The 16984-nt window shown below is 27.0% G+C and overlaps 1 protein-coding gene across 2 annotated transcripts in view; it reads right to left on the bottom strand.

Moving 5' to 3' along the window:
* trr-1 (Toll-receptor-related 1) overlaps nt 1–16984 on the bottom strand; it is a 56318-nt gene that overhangs the window by 27629 nt on the left and 11705 nt on the right. For both annotated transcript variants that reach the window (XM_065798944.1, XM_065798945.1), the window contains exon 3: nt 9399–9440. In XM_065798944.1, coding sequence (XP_065655016.1) covers nt 9399–9440 — 42 coding nt within the window. The remainder of the gene's footprint in view (nt 1–9398; nt 9441–16984) is intronic.

The raw sequence follows: 16984 nt of genomic DNA, 5'->3' as shown, positions 1-16984 counted from the left end.
TCCAGGAAAGATTTTATTGCTTCATTAAGAGGTAAGTGTAATTTTCATAAACTAAAACAAATTATAACAAATAACTTACTGGATTTGACTATACTATTTTAGAACTTTTTACAGTACTATTTTGGACAAATACAGACCACAAGATAAAGCTTAGGTCCAGGTTATGTACCTGGACCTAAGCTTTATCTGCAAGTTTAAGAAACCTGGTGCTATGCACCATGCCAGATTCACGGCCTAAGATATTTATTACCTGAAAGTTCTCTTTCCTAAAGATTCTGTGCAATAACATATAGATCATGATTTAGTTCTCATCACCAGGATGGGCAAATTTATTGCTATCTTCTATGCAACCAAGTTTCTGACTAATGAGAAGCCAGACATTGCACCATACAGGTGTTCAAACAAAATATAAATATTAAGTTTAAATGTAAACTGACTATTACGAAAATTTATGCATTAAAACTATATATTTATAAAACCATATATCATTTTTTCTTTATCAGGAATTGAATTCTATTTGGAAGATGTCCAAGTATGTTGAAGATGAACTTGCTGCAAGTGCAGTGTTCAAATCATGGGGAAACCATAGCTAGTACCTGAATCCAACTGTTGTTTCCATTGGCAAACTTAGAGGATTCAATCACTAAACAAGAAAAGGAGAGGATCGCCAGCTCTTCCTCGCTCAAAAATCTCTATAACATACCCATACCAAATGACTATGACATGGATAGACATAACAATAAAGATATCTTACCTGAAATAAAAGACATGTCTATACTTGACAAGCGGTAAGAGCTGGTTGACTTTATCACTGTTGAATCATGGCTAATTTTTGAGATTTTAGGCCATGACAAAACCAAGTCCAAATAGATGATTTATCCAGCTAGCTCCTGGAATATTGATTCTGATTATTTGGAGTTCCAGTCACACATCAAAAACTTAGCTGTCATCAATGGTTGTAGCAAGAGGGCTGTAAAGCTTGTCCAGAAAACAATGTGTCAAGTTAAGTCTGAGCATAAGCTGCAAAAGCTGCTCAAATTCAAGAACAACTGTGCTATACTCAAAGACCAAAGTTGCGTACTGCAAATCAGCTGAGCAGAAAACATCAGCTCAGTTTTTGAAAGAGTTCTCTGACATAGAAGATGTAAATGTATTCAGCTCCTGTGAAATGGACACTGAATCAGATAGCAGAACTGATTGGTTTCCTGATGTTGATGCAGGACTGATTTGTTTTATGATGTTAATGCTGTAGAACAACTGTTTGGTGACCATAAGGCTGCTAATGACAGCTAGTTGTTTATTTTTTATTAACTTATGTTATTTTTATTTAATATATTTTAACCATTCTCTATTAAAGTATTCAAATGAGATTGACTAGGGTGGTCTTTCCCCCTCCTTTCTTTTTTAGGTGGTTAATCAAAATAAACTGTTGATTATTATGTTTCTATAAATTATTTAAGCATACAAAAAAAAATCAGAGTTCTATCTTCTTCAGAAGATATACACAAAAAAAGTTTTTTTTTGAAAATTTAATGAAGCCAGCACAAGGTAAAAAAATAATTAAAAAAACAGTTTTTCATTTCTTTATTATAGCATACAAAAAAATTGCCTATTTCTTAGTGATAATTTTTCCATGACCTAAATTTTGAGCCCCAATTTTTTAACCCCAATTAAATATAAACTAAAAGTAAAAGAAGCACTCTACATTAAATGAGAAAATTATGTATATATATATATATATATATATATATATATATATATATATATATATATATATATATATATATATATATATATATATATATATATATATATAATTTTTAATTGATAAAACGCCTGTCTAAACCTAAACCCTCAGTTGATGTAGCAGCACTCTGTACCTATTCGACATATTTGTCAGTCAATGTTGCAACACTCATTGCATGTTCTACCTTTTCGTTAGTTGATGTAGCAGCACTCCCTGCATGTTATAGCTATTTTTCAGTCAATGTAGCAGCACTCCATGTATATTCTCCTTATTTGTCAGTTGATGTATCAGCACTCCTCTTTTAATTCAGCTGAACACTGTACTACATTTCAGATATATATAGTAATTTTTCAAACTTGTAGAATTGTTATTTAAAGTTCATAATTTTATATTATTTGTAATTTAGAGTGTTATAATGTAACAATAAATTGGTAAGTGCTTAAAACAAAATATTAACTTTCCAAATAAGAAAATTTATAGTTAAATTACTCATAAAATTGCTTGAAATTTTATCCATATGCATATATGGTAAATTAAAATTTATATATATATATATTTATACATATATATACATATATATATATATATATATATATATATTTATATATATATATATATATATATTTATATATATATATATATATATATATATATATATATATATATATATATATATATATATATGTATATATATTTATATATATATAAATAATTTATATATATATATATATATATATATATATATATATATATATATATATATATATATATATATATATATATATATATATATAAGATATTGTATATTAAAAAAGATATTATATATACATTGTTATATTAAAAAAAATACTAATTAAGTCACAGACTATTTAAAATATAGTCCCTGTGGCAGGAAAAAGGTTTCTTATAAGCAGCAAATAGGACAGTTAGTTTCAAAAGAAAGGATACCAATAATAAGAAAATTGGTAAATGCTCAGAAAATTAATGCATACAAGGCACAACATGGGCAAACATTTTTAAAAAGTCACCAGATTAAATGCTAATAATAAACTTGGTTACTAGTGAAACAAAAGAAAGAGAAAGAAGAAAGAATAATATTGTGATTTTTAGAATTAACCTATCTATAAATGAAGAAAAGAGCAAAGAGAAAAAAGTAAATAGACAAGCTATAATGAATGTTTTTATAAAGTTGCAAGAAAGTGTTAATGTTAAGTAGTTGCAGGAGAATTTAAAGAAAAAAAAACATTATATATCAATCATTATCATGCTCTACAATTTTCATCTTTTCTCTTCCAGTAACTTCCAACTCTTATAGTTGTTGCTTGTAGCCTTGTTGGAAGCGAAGATGTAAATGTTTGATCAGCATACATATATATATATATATATATATATATATATATATATATATATATATATATATATATATATATATATATATATATATATATATATAATGCTGATCAAACTTATTTGAACCAATACCTGTTCTGCATGTATAGATGTGTAAATTGATTCTTACATTATTAGTTTTATCCTTTTATGCATTTATCATTTATAGAAACTGGTTCCTGTTTAAACTTGATGCACTTATGTGTCTTAAAATATTTTTTTGGCTGACATTGTGATGGTACAAAAAAAGTGTTTTAAAAAACTGATTTTAATTTATTGTCTAAAACAGACAGTGTCATAATCTAGAACATTTATCAGATTTTCAAAATTAATATTTAAAAAATTTGTAGTTACATTAGATATAATTTTGTTTTCTTCTCTTTTTTGAGGTGCTGGTCCCTGTAGGTAAGCTTTAAAAATTCCATTATTAATGACTTTTATTGGGTAATTGCATCGAACTAAGTCTGAAACAAAACAAATAATTTGTTAGCTAAAGTAAAAGGTAAATTTTTCTTTGTTTAGAGTGACGGTTGTTGTAATTTAGATAATCATGGGAATTTCTAGGTTTATAAATTTTTTTTCAATAATGTTGTTATCATGAAGAATAACTGTTATGTCTAAATAGATTAAGTTCTTCTGTATATTTAATATCAGGGTGCAATCAGTTAATATATTTTAACAGCAAGTTAACATTAATTGATTTTAGTAAAGCAACAAAGCATTTATCCATGTATCTTTTGAAATTGTTTTGAATGTTTTCACATTCAATTTATTGAAGATATTTGGTAAAACCTTAGGAAACAATTTCACTTCTTCAAGATATCTCACCACTAAATAAGTATAAGGTAGAGTTATTTTTGTTCCCCTAGCTGCTCTGATTATTTGACATAAAAAACTGACTATTGAAAGTAAAATTATATCTTTTTAAAATAAAATTCACACTTTCTAAAATAAAAGTTTCCAAAAACCTGATAGGTATTTCGTATTTCACGTAAATTTTATATCCAAAATATAACAACTTCTAAACCTTGTTTATGAGAAATACTAGTATAAAAGATAGAGATACCAACACTGTATAATTTAGTATTTTGATACTCCATACAATTAACTAGCACTTTAACAAAATGCCAATCATGTTTAATATATGTTTTCAATTTTTGCACAAGAGGTGATAAGATTTTTTCAATGAGCGCATTAAGGTGTTTAGTAGGTGAAAAAGAACCTCCCAATATTGGTCTTCCATTGAGATTATCTGGGCATAAACATTCAATATATTCTTTATTGGATTCTTTTTAATAAATTTTCTATTGCATTACATTTGTGAATTTTTGGTAAAACATAAAAATTGCTAGTTTTCCATTCATATTATTTTCGATATGTAGTTGTTTTTTTTTGTTAATCATTCATTAAACTTATCCACATAATTTTTCAGTTTTTTAAAACATATTTCTTCAGTGTTATTGTCAACTTACATGTTATATGTTTTAGTTAATAAATGATTTCAGTGCACAAACTTATCTCTATAACAATCTGCCTCCACCAAAACTAAATTTATCAACAGATTTAATAATGATTTGGCTGTTACTTTTTAGTTCTTTTAAGTAAACTTTGGACTTTTGAGTAATAGAGATATTTTAGGCATTGATAACTTCATTTTAGATGAACTTATAAACTTAAGAGATATTTTTTTATTTTTACTGCTCATCGGGGTTGTTGACAGTTTTTTATGGCAAACTATTATCAGATAGAGATGAATTGTTAAATAGAAAAGTGCTTGTTTGTTGTACAGTTTCAAAATCCTGACTGTTTGTTGTGTATTGAACACTATCGGCTGTTTTATTGTTTCTTTAGTTAATGATTTTGTTTTTAGTTTGTCTCTTTTATATGCTTTTGTCATTCCTTTAACTTTGGTGTCCCACTTTTTGCAAATAAAATCAACATCTTTGCTCATATAAAGCAAAAAGGTAAATCTTGTGAAAAAAGCATCTTGTATTTCCATCACATCATCACTTAATACATGACATCATACATGATTTTCTATCATGTAATGGATGTGATGGAAAAACGACATACATTAGTAAAACTAATAATCTTAGATTAAGATCCAATTTACATATCTATACATGCAGAACAGGTATAGGTTCAGATAAATTTGATGCATCAAATGCCATTAAAATAAATCTTTTTTCAAATTATTTCCTATGTTAAAACTCTCAAATGAGAATTTACTTATTGTTTATGAAGCTCACCTGCATAAACAGGGACATGACACAATGAACATATAAACATTGTATTTTCTGTGTATGACCTCTTGTTTTTGGGCACTTAGTTATTCTAGGACAATGATTCATTTACTCCAAGTGGAGATGAACTAATGATGTGTATAATAGTTTCATCTATCAATAAAAATATTGGTGTTGTAAGATCCATTTGAAATTAAGTAATGAACTAATGTAGGTGAAACTCCATCCTCAGGGCCACATGTTTCAGAGAGCATGATAAAAATGGCTAGCATTGCTTGTCAGGTATACATCCTTGCTATCTTTACTATCACCTGTAGCCTACATCATTATCAGTCGTGATTGCAATAAAACGGACCTCGCTACAGAAAATCTAATCACCCACAGCCCTTCCAAATTTAGGCAACACCAATAATTTTTAGAAAAAATGGAGATATTGAGACAAACATGCACAAAAAGCATATAGTGTAAAAAAGTTCTTATTAGTGTAAATACACATTAGTATATAAAATGTTAAAAGACAGATAAGTATCTTACTATATTTGATAAGTTGATAAAAAATTTTTTAAGAAGTGGGCAGCTTATTATCGTAGCTGACAGACGTGAAATTGAAAACAAAACTCCTATCAAGAAATATAAAATCTTAATTGAAGACAGCAGTGCTAACAATGACAAAGTGACTTTACGACGTCAAACGAATAAAAAATACTTACAATACCATTAAACTAAAAACATGCTCCAGGGATATGGATGTGTGACTAATTTATAGTTCATCAGTTAATAATAGAACCATAATCTTACAAATATAATTCAATAGTGGTATAGGATAAAGGTAGTATAAGGTATAAGGTAAAACTTATGAAACAATTATAAGGTAATAGTGGTATAGGGTAAAGTTCATAAACATGATAACATAATAATGGTCTCAGGAAGAGACTAAAACATGGTATAAACATAAAGAAATATCATATAATATATAAAATAGATATGGATGTGTGACTAATGCAAAGATAATGACATTAAAAATAAACAACTAGTAATATATTCAAACATCAAATAACTAAAATTTATTAAAAAAATGGTCTTAACTTTGTATGTATACATCATTCATGGGTCGAATGTATTAAAATATCTTTAATCTATGCTGTATTGAAATAGGTAGGTGTGGGTATCAATGGAAATATTTCTGCTAAATAGGGGTCATCTCTAATAATATGCCAATGCTTCACAACATTGTTATTGATATCTCTCCGGATATCACAATAAGGAGTCACTATTGATAATATATCGACATCTAAATTTGTAGGGGGTTTATTAATTAGTTGATTTTGACTAAATTGAAAGGCTTTAGTAAATTGCAAATTAATATCTTCCACTGCAAAACCTCTTAATACAAAGATTTGCGCTAAAGCTAGCAGTTGGAAAGATTTTCCTGTTCTGATATAATTCTATTAAAGCGCAACGCTTGGCTGTATATAACGCTTTTCTTTAGATTGTATGGGTGATCAGATTTGTGATGTAGAAGGCTCATATCTGTTGGCTTTCTATATAAAGTACTTTGAATATGTCTATATCTGTCTTTAGTACCTTTGTCTCTAGTGCCTTGTATAGTGACATGTCCACAAAATTAATTGAAAAATCAGATTCATTAAAAATAAATTTAATAGTTGGGTGGATTCCATTTATGAAGTTACATACCTCATATAATTCTTCCATAGATCCATAAAACAAGAAAAAAATGTCATTAATGTAACATACCCATAAACCATAATACCCATATTCTGAAAAATAATCGCATATATACATATATAAATTATGAAGTTTCTTATTATGGTGAAGATAGAAAGCAACAGTTAAGTCTGCTATATAAGAAAATATTTGATCACAAAGAATCTGCTGCACACCAAGCTGCATTAAAGATGGTAAAAGAAGCTAAAAAAAAGATTCTTTCAAACAATATTTTAAAGTCTTTAACACATGAGAAAATTGTAACAGCAAACATTTTTAGAACTGCATATAAAGTTGCAAGAAAACCAGTTCTTTAATAACTTTAAAATGAAAACTGATCTTCAAGAAATTAAAAGAGTTGAAATGGTTCGTATTCTTCATTCTACAAATACACACATTAATATTGTCAATCATATAGGTAACGAAATGAGGAAAAAAATTGTTTCAGACGTCATAAAATCAAAGAGTAAGATTTCGTTAATAATTGATAAGTCAACCACTATAAGCAGAAAACCAACATTGATAGTGTACATTTGGTGCTGTGTAAAAGGCAGTAGATTGAATTCACCAACCAATTTATTTTTGGATGATGCCATTTTTAATAAAGCATTATGACTAAAAAATTATTTGATGCTTTATTCTTATGTCTTCATTCTTATGGGATGAAAGAAGAATGTTTGAAAAATTATTTAGTTTCAAATTAACCACTGGAAAGTTTCCTTCTGTTATATTTTGGAATTAATACTATTACTGAGATTTCAAGTATAACAAATTCAAATCTTTTCTTAATTACATCGCGTATCAGTTACGTCCATTTGCAGAATAACTTTATTCTGCAAATGAATGTAACTCTCTGCTTTTAAAAAATATTTAGCTGCTAAGAGTTTTAAATGGATCTAGGATTAATGTGTGGTGCTCTTCAAAAATGATTGGAATTGAGTTTGGACCTCCAAGACCGCAATATTGATCTGTACAAAGCAAATCAAAAAATTAAAGCACTTGTACAACATTTCAACATTTTCAACATTTCATCAAATTAGTTAGACCACCGCTGACAAGCTTCAATTCTTTAAAGTTGATTTGTAGTTACTTAGCAAAAGGCATTCAGCAGTAGACACTGAGATTAAGGAAAGGAGACGAGATGATATGGCCAACAAAAATTGGAAAAAACTCTGGGATTTGTTATAGAAGTTTATAGTTTTGTATAGTTTGTAGCTTCTAGACAGTGACGTGACCCCACATCTCACTCACCCCCTACCTAAAAAAAAAAAAAGCGCCAATATTTGAAAAATTATAAAAAAAACTTCTTACATCGGAAAACAGCTTCTTTTATTTGCTCCCGCTTTATTGGGTATGATGTGTGGGGGAGCCTACCAATGACTATACATATATATAAAATTTATTTACATATTGAATTGCTAATTTCTGCCTCATTTTTGACACATAAAAAAAATACAGGTGAATTTCAGCACCTTTTGTTTTAATAAAAAAACCACTATATATATATATATATATATATATATATATATATATATATATATATATATATATATATATATATATATATATATATATATATATATATATATATATATATATATATATAGTGCTCTGTTCTTTTAAGAACATTGAGCACTCTATTGTGTAGAATACTTTTTAAAGTTGTTTAAATATATATATATATATATATATATATATATATATATATATATATATATGTATCTATATATATATAAATACATACATATATACATATATATATATGTATATATATATATACATGCATATATATATATACATGCATATATATATATACGTGTATATATATATATAAATATATATATAAATAAATTTATGAATCTTGGAATAAAATTCAAAACTTTATAACTTATTTATTTCTGGTGTCAATGCAATTTCACTGTTAAAATAAAACTCTTTTTGAAAATATCAGAACAATTGTTTTACTTGATGCTAAATTTTAAATTCTCTTCCAAATATATATAATTAGTATTACTTTATACTGAGTTTACCCTACCTTTTGTACCTACCTTTTGTATTATCCTATATTGAGTTAATTTTTGTTAAGTTTTGCAATAGACACTGATTGAAAACTTAAGAGAGGTTAACTCAGTAAAATTGCCACAATTGCCAAAAAATCACAACAATCAATGGGTTCAACTAATGGTGTCTTTAATTTTTAAAAAAGAATCAATATTTTTGAGCTAACTTTTCAAAAAATTTCATAACTTTAAAATCATTTCAATCTAATTTAAAAAATAATTAAAACAAATAACCTCGCTTCAGATATGTAACACATTCATTAAGAGTACAGTCACCTAAAATAATTAGAAAAAATTTACATACACATATGTATAAATATATATAAATATATATATATATATATATATATATATATATATATATATATATATATATATATATATATATATATATATATATATATATATATATATATATATAAAATTAGTAATATTAATCATAAATATTAATTTATATTACTAATTATACATAATTTTAAAACATGTACTTTATAATTTTCATTTTTTTAATGTTGGTTAAAAGTTTAGGCTTGGTGCTTTATTTGATGATTTTCTTTTATAATTTTGCTTTTATTTTCATCAGCATTTACTAACTCTAAATTTTTGTTTTTGTTGTTTGAAATATTACTAATAAAAACATAAATAAATCAAATAATAAAAAAGTTACAAAATGAGCTATAAAAAAATATATTATATTTGGATTAGTAGTTCTAATATATATATATATATATATATATATATATATATATATATATATATATATATATATATATATATATATATATATATATATATATATATATATATATATATATATATATATATATGTATATATATATATACATATATATATATATATATATATATATATATATATATATATACTACTGTGATCAAAAAGTAAGGTAAATTTTTTTATAAAATGGAAAATCTTTATTTATTCTTCCAAATCTGTATCGTCCCCCTCAAAATAATCCCCCCCCGGCCCCAATGCACTTTTGCCAACGTTTTTTCCAGTCTTCGAAGCATGCCGAAAAGTCCTCGGTAGGGATAGCCTTCAATGCGCGTGCCGATTCACCTTGGATATCTTCAATGGACTCAAAACGATTTCCCCGGAGTGGTCTCTTGAGCTTTGGGAACAGCCAGAAGTCACACGGTGCTAAGTCGGGCGAATACGGTGGTTGTGGAGCAACATGGGTAGAGTTTTTGGCGAAAAACTCACGAAGAACCAGTGCTGTGTGCGAAGGCGCATTATCGTGGTGCAAAATCCAAGAGTTATTGGCCCATAATTCCGGTCTCTTTTTGCGAATAGCTTCACGCAAACGTCGCATAACGCTTAAATAATATTCCTTGTTGACAGTTTGGCCAGTTGGAAGGAATTCGTAGTGCACGACACCACAATAATCAAAGAAAACAGTCAACATGACCTTGATTTTTGAGCGACTTTGACGTGGTTGCTTCGGTCTCGGCTCGCCTTTTTCACGGTATTCACTCGATTGGTCGGTTGTTTCAGGGTCGTATGCGTAGACCCAAGTCTCATCGCCAGTAATAATTTGTTTGTAGATGTCTTGATAATCAGAAAGCATTGCTTCACACATTTTAACGCGACGCTCTGTTTCAAAGAAATTGAGAAATTTCGGCACCAAACATGATTTGAGTCTTCTGAGGCCCAAATGATCCTTCAAAATCGCTTGCACCGACCCAAATGATATTCCAACCATGTCAACAAGGTCTCGAATGGTTAACCGACGATTTACAAGCACCAAAATTATTGATTTTGTTGATGTGGCGATCATCAATCGAAGTCGATGGTCGTCTGGAGCGTTCCAAGTCATCAACACGTTCTCGGCCTTCTTTGAAGTCTTTGAAGTCTAAACATTGTTTTGAGACATAGTCTCTTCACCGAAGGCCTTTTGCAACATTCGATACGTTTCAGCAGCAGAAATATCATTCCGCAAACAAAATTTAATAGCACTTCTTTGCTCAACAAAATTAGACATCGTGAAAATCGCCGAATGCACTTTTGGTACTTCAGAAACAAGCGTAAACAAAAAAAAATTATTATGTAATTTGGCGCAAATGTTAATGACATTCCTACCAACTTAAAAATAAAAAAGATTGGACAATTCGAATAAGGCCGGAAGTTTAAATTAAAAATTCACCTTACTTTTTGATCACAGTAGTATATATATATATATATATATACATATATATATATATATATATATATATATATATATATATATATATATATATATATATATATATATATATATATATATATATATATATATATATATATATATATATATATATATATATATATATATATATATTAGAACTACTAATCCACAATTCCCTTTATAAATAAAAAAAACAAAAATCTTTGGTTTTTAATGTATAGATATCTAATATAATTACACTATTTTTATAATTGAAAAACAATGAAGGCCAACTCTCAAATTAACAACAGGTCAAATAAGGTTTTCTTTAAACTATGTTTTATGTTTGAAATTATAGTTTTCCTCTTTATAAAGTTTTACATGTATTTTTATACTGTTTTTTATAACATCAAGTTGTTTTTAACTTTTAATACCTTCATAAGATAGAGTTACTTACATTTATTCTTGGAATGATTCTTGCAACGATTGTTGCAAGAAAAAAAGGTAGGTAAAGAATTTACTTCAAAATGGGAAACAACAAAGCCTTTTTTAAAAGGGAAAATTCGTGTTAAGAGACTAAAATGGTAGAGAGATCACTTAAACTGGACCTTAGATTAATGGAAATATGTCATATGGACAGGTGAGTCACCTTTTTTACTTCATTATGGTAATACAATATAGAAAAAAAAGGATGAACTATATAACCCAGAGTGCACATACGCCACAACAAAGCATGATGAAAAAAATTATGGTTTGAGGTGCATTTGCTGCTTATGTAGTGGTAAACCTGTACAGAGATAGTGGAATCATGGACCAACATAAGTATCAATTTATTTTAATTCAGCAATTAAAACCAAGAAGAAAATAAATAAATAAAATGATGAAATACCTACCTTTGAGTGTCCAGCACAATTATCTGATCTTACTCCAAATTAGAAACTGTTAGGTGCTTAATTCAAAGACAGAAAACTTAGAATAAAAAGATGAAGTTTTTGACACTTTTTAATCGTTCTTAAATGGTTGGAAATTAGCTTGTTAACAAAACTAGTTAAAAGCATGTGCTACAGATGCCAAAGGTGCCAGGTACCAAGTAGTTATCGATGTAAAGGTCATGCAACTAAGTATTAAAAATGATTACAACAATAAAAGATTGACTTTTTTTCTATTTAGTAATAACGAGGTAAAAGTGATTGTACTAAATTTTCTGTATTAAACAACAAAAATGTAAAAAATCAGAAACCATAATCAATATTTTACATATTATATCATAGTCAATTTTACTATATTTTACAAAAAAATTTTAGTTGATTTTTACTAATTATTTGGTAGTTTTGAATAATGAATAACTCCATAGTCTAGAATAAGCCCAACTGTTTCATTTTCTTTTTTTTTGTTTCTAATTTCTAATGACAGATATAGTGTAATAGAAGCTATTATTAGACATATTTGAAACAAAACTAAAAAATATTTGAGAAATAATTTAATTTGTTTTGGTTTTTATGAAAAATAATTTAGTCCAATTTTTTTTTTTAGAGGACACTGTGTGTATAGTGTTTACATATTATATATATATAAATATATATATATATATATATATATATATATATATATATATATATATATATATATATATATATATACATATATATATATATATATATATATATATACATGTATATATTTATATATACATACATGTATATAAATATATATAATAGCGCAATTATGCTTGCTTGGCATCAAGTCTTTGAGAGCAATATTCAGGTCTTGAAACTGGTTCCGATAGGCCATCTATAAATTACATATCGGGGACATTTTTTTTCACAAAAAAATAATGCTTATGAGGACAAAAAATTAATAGGTACACAAAAATATCCTAATAGTGCTAATGTGTTTATATATGTGTATATATGTATATGTATATATATATAATATATATATATATATATATATAATATATATATATATATATAAATTTTAATAAAAATCACAATATTTTTTATTCTTGACATGTTATATATATATATATATATATATATATATATATATATATATATATATATATATATATACATATATGTATATATATATAAATATGTATATTATATATATATATATACATATAAATATATATATATATATATATATATATATATATATATATATATATATATATATATATATATATATATATATATGTTTGTTGAACTTTTAGGAGTTTTTTTTTTTTTTCAAATTTAACAACTTTATAACAAATTTAAGTGTGGTTTATACCATGACAATGGATTGGCAGTTTTTAATAATAAAAGCGGCCCTCAAATAGAAAAAATAAAAAAGCATACTGTCAATATATTAAAATGCAATTTCTTATGCATATCTATACAGTGCAACATGAAAATTGTCAACTACTTTAGTGTTACTCAAAATTTTAAGGACTGCACTTTAAAATCTTACTTAAAACCTGATAACACATATAGTTACATCCATGCTGATTCAAATGATCCTCCAAGTATACTAAAACAAATGGTGCACTCAGTAGAGCTTCGATTGTCTGCAAACTCAAAATACTATTCCTATTTTATTAAGACTTATTAAAGAATGGTTATAAATTAGTCTGTCCTATCATCCTAAAGCAATATCAACTCAAAATAGGAACCAAGCATGCAGCATCATCTGGTTTAACCCTCTATTTAATAAAAATGTTAGCACCATTGTGGGAAAATATTTTTTGATCCTATTTGGTAAACATATTTCTATTAATAACAAGCTGCATAAAATTTTTAAGACGACTTTAAGTTAGCTGTAAAGTTTATTATAAACTTGTACAACAAATACATTACAAGCAACAATACAAACTTAGTCAAGAAAGCTGCAAATACTTTGATAAAAATCTCTGTCCATTGTATAATAATTGTTTAATAAGCAACATTGTTCAAGCAACTCTAACTTTCACTAAGTGTGAAACTTCTTCTAGTGAAATAAATTATACATTGGTATAGGTGAAACTCTTTTTAAATTAAGACTTGCTAATGATGTTAAATATTTTAACATCTTTAAATACAAAAATGATACTGAGCTCTCAAAGCAGGAATGGAAGTTAAAAGAAGCTAAAATAAATCCTAAAGTTAAGTGAAAAAATTTAGAAAAGTCAGGCTCTGTAAAGCATACAATTAATCAACAAAATTTCACAATGCTAATTCGAGGCTTGACGATAAGACAAATTGTGTCTTCTTCTTGCCCCGGCCATCTGGAAATATTGGTTGTATTTATATTTTTATATGGCAAAAAATGGAGAGAGAAAAAAAATAAATCTATCAAACAAAAAGTGCAAGATTATTTAAGCGCAGAAATAGCAACAGATTCTTTCTTTTACAATTTAACACTGGAGATAAGTAAACCAGATTAGTATTTAGTTAGTTTTTTCTATTTTATTTAACATCAGAAGTCATTTCATTGCTCTTTTGTATTTTGTAACATTTTTTTTACTTATTGATTTATTATGGATAATGAGTGCCAAAAATGGCATGAAACTTTAAGTATCATCAAAAGTTGTTATTTTTCAGGTAACTTTTTATTCATTTAGGGTAGAGCCGGGCTAGTTGAGCATAGGGGCAAGTTGGGCAACTAAAATATCTGAAGAAGTACGCATCACATGGCAAAACATCTAATGGATAAAAGAAAGGTATTTAGAACGGTAATAAAATGCGCATCAAATGGTTGTTGGAACCCGGTTCAGTAACATGCACCGACACATTTTCGATTTTGGACCAAAAAAGTAAAAAAAAAATTTTTGCTATTTTTCACATAGACGTTTAAAAAAGCGTTTTTACTTATCTGGTATCACTTAAGTGTTTATATTTTACCCATTTATTTAGCTATTGATTATACTTATCCTTTTTTTCCCAAGTCTTATAGTTCTTTATATAACTTAAGTGATGTGTCGCCTTGTCTAGTAAGGGTAAGTTGAGACGTGAAGATAAAATTTCGTTTGGTAAACATTTTAAGGTCGGTTCACTCTTTTATATTAATCATTATAAAATACTCATAACAACTATAAGGTAATATCTTAAACCTTTTTTTTTTTAATATGTTATTATGGTTTAAAATTATTTGATTTTTTAATATTTCTGAAAAATATTTACTTCAATATTACTTGGTCAATAAAATCTTTAATTTGAAAAGTTCTTAAACAAACTTTTTAAATTAATCTTGTTTACTATGTTTATTATGATAATAATATTATGATAGTGTGCATATTTAAAAAACATATAACCAATTTAAAGTATATATAATCAAAACATATATAAAATATGATACTTTATTTATATTTTGATTATTTATACTATATATAAATAATTTATATATATTATTTAATATTACTATATTTAAATAGAAAACTTTAAATATTGGTATATGACAGTTAAAGAGTGTGTGCGTGTGTATACGCACATACTAACACACACACAACATACAAACACACACACAACACACACTAACACACACACACGCTTACACACACACATATATGTATGTATGTATGTATGTATATGTATATGTATATATATATATATATATATATATATATATATATATATATATATATATATATATATAATAGGATGCGTATTTATAAAAGAAAAACTTCAAATGGTACTTTCACAAACCATCAGCTTAGTGATGCAGCAAGTTCTGTTTCGGAAGGGAAAAAAGTGTTACTGCAGCTGCTAAAGAATTCGACATCAAGAGAATGACATTACCAACATACATTTTAAAACTTAACTCTGGTGGTTACTCATCCATAGGTTATTCCTTATCTAGATTAATTTTTTTCCAAGAAAAAAAAAATTATTTATTGCAAATGGCATCTATATTTTATGGCTAAATTCCTAAAGATGTTCATTCTCTTGCCTATGAGTGTGCTCTTCAATTCAAAATCAAAATACCAGATTCTTGGACAGTAAATAAGATGGCTGGTAAAGAGTACATGACTAGTTTTTAAAAAGAAATCCTTAATTATATATAAGGAAACCTGAAGCAACTAGCCCTGGTAGGGCAACATCATTTAAGGCTGCAAATGTAAAAGTGTTTTTTGATAAGTTAAGTGAAATATGATAAAGTTAGGATAAGTTATATATACAAATTCAGTGCTTCACAAATATGGAACATTGATGAAACTGGTGTATCTACAGTTGTAAAAGCTAGTAAAATTGTGGCTGTAGAGTGCAAGAGAAATGTTGGTGCTATGATCTCTGGGGAAAGAGGCGCTAATGTCACAATGGTAACGACTGTATCAGCCTCCAGAAATACAGTGCCTCCAATGTTTGTGTTCCCTCGCAAAAATTACAAAGATTATTATGTTAATGGTCCACTGGACTGTATTGGGGTAGGTAATGGAATTGGCTGGGTCACAGATATTGAATTCAAAAATTTTATGCAACATTTCATTAGGTATATAAAGCCTTCAAATAAATATAAAATTCTGTTGATTTTGGACAATAATTCTTCTCACTTACATTTTGAAACACTAAACTTAGCAAAGGAGAATGGAATAGTCATGTAGTCTTTACCACCACACTGCAGCCATAAGCTGCAGCCACTAGATGTATCAGTGTTTGGACCTTTTAAAAAGTACCTATCAGTTGCACAAGATGCATGGCT

The sequence above is a fragment of the Hydra vulgaris genome, chromosome 06 (assembly GCF_038396675.1).
Source record: "Hydra vulgaris chromosome 06, alternate assembly HydraT2T_AEP".
NCBI classification, from domain to species: Eukaryota; Metazoa; Cnidaria; class Hydrozoa; order Anthoathecata; family Hydridae; genus Hydra; species Hydra vulgaris.
This window is presented reverse-complemented; position numbering and strand designations above follow the sequence as displayed.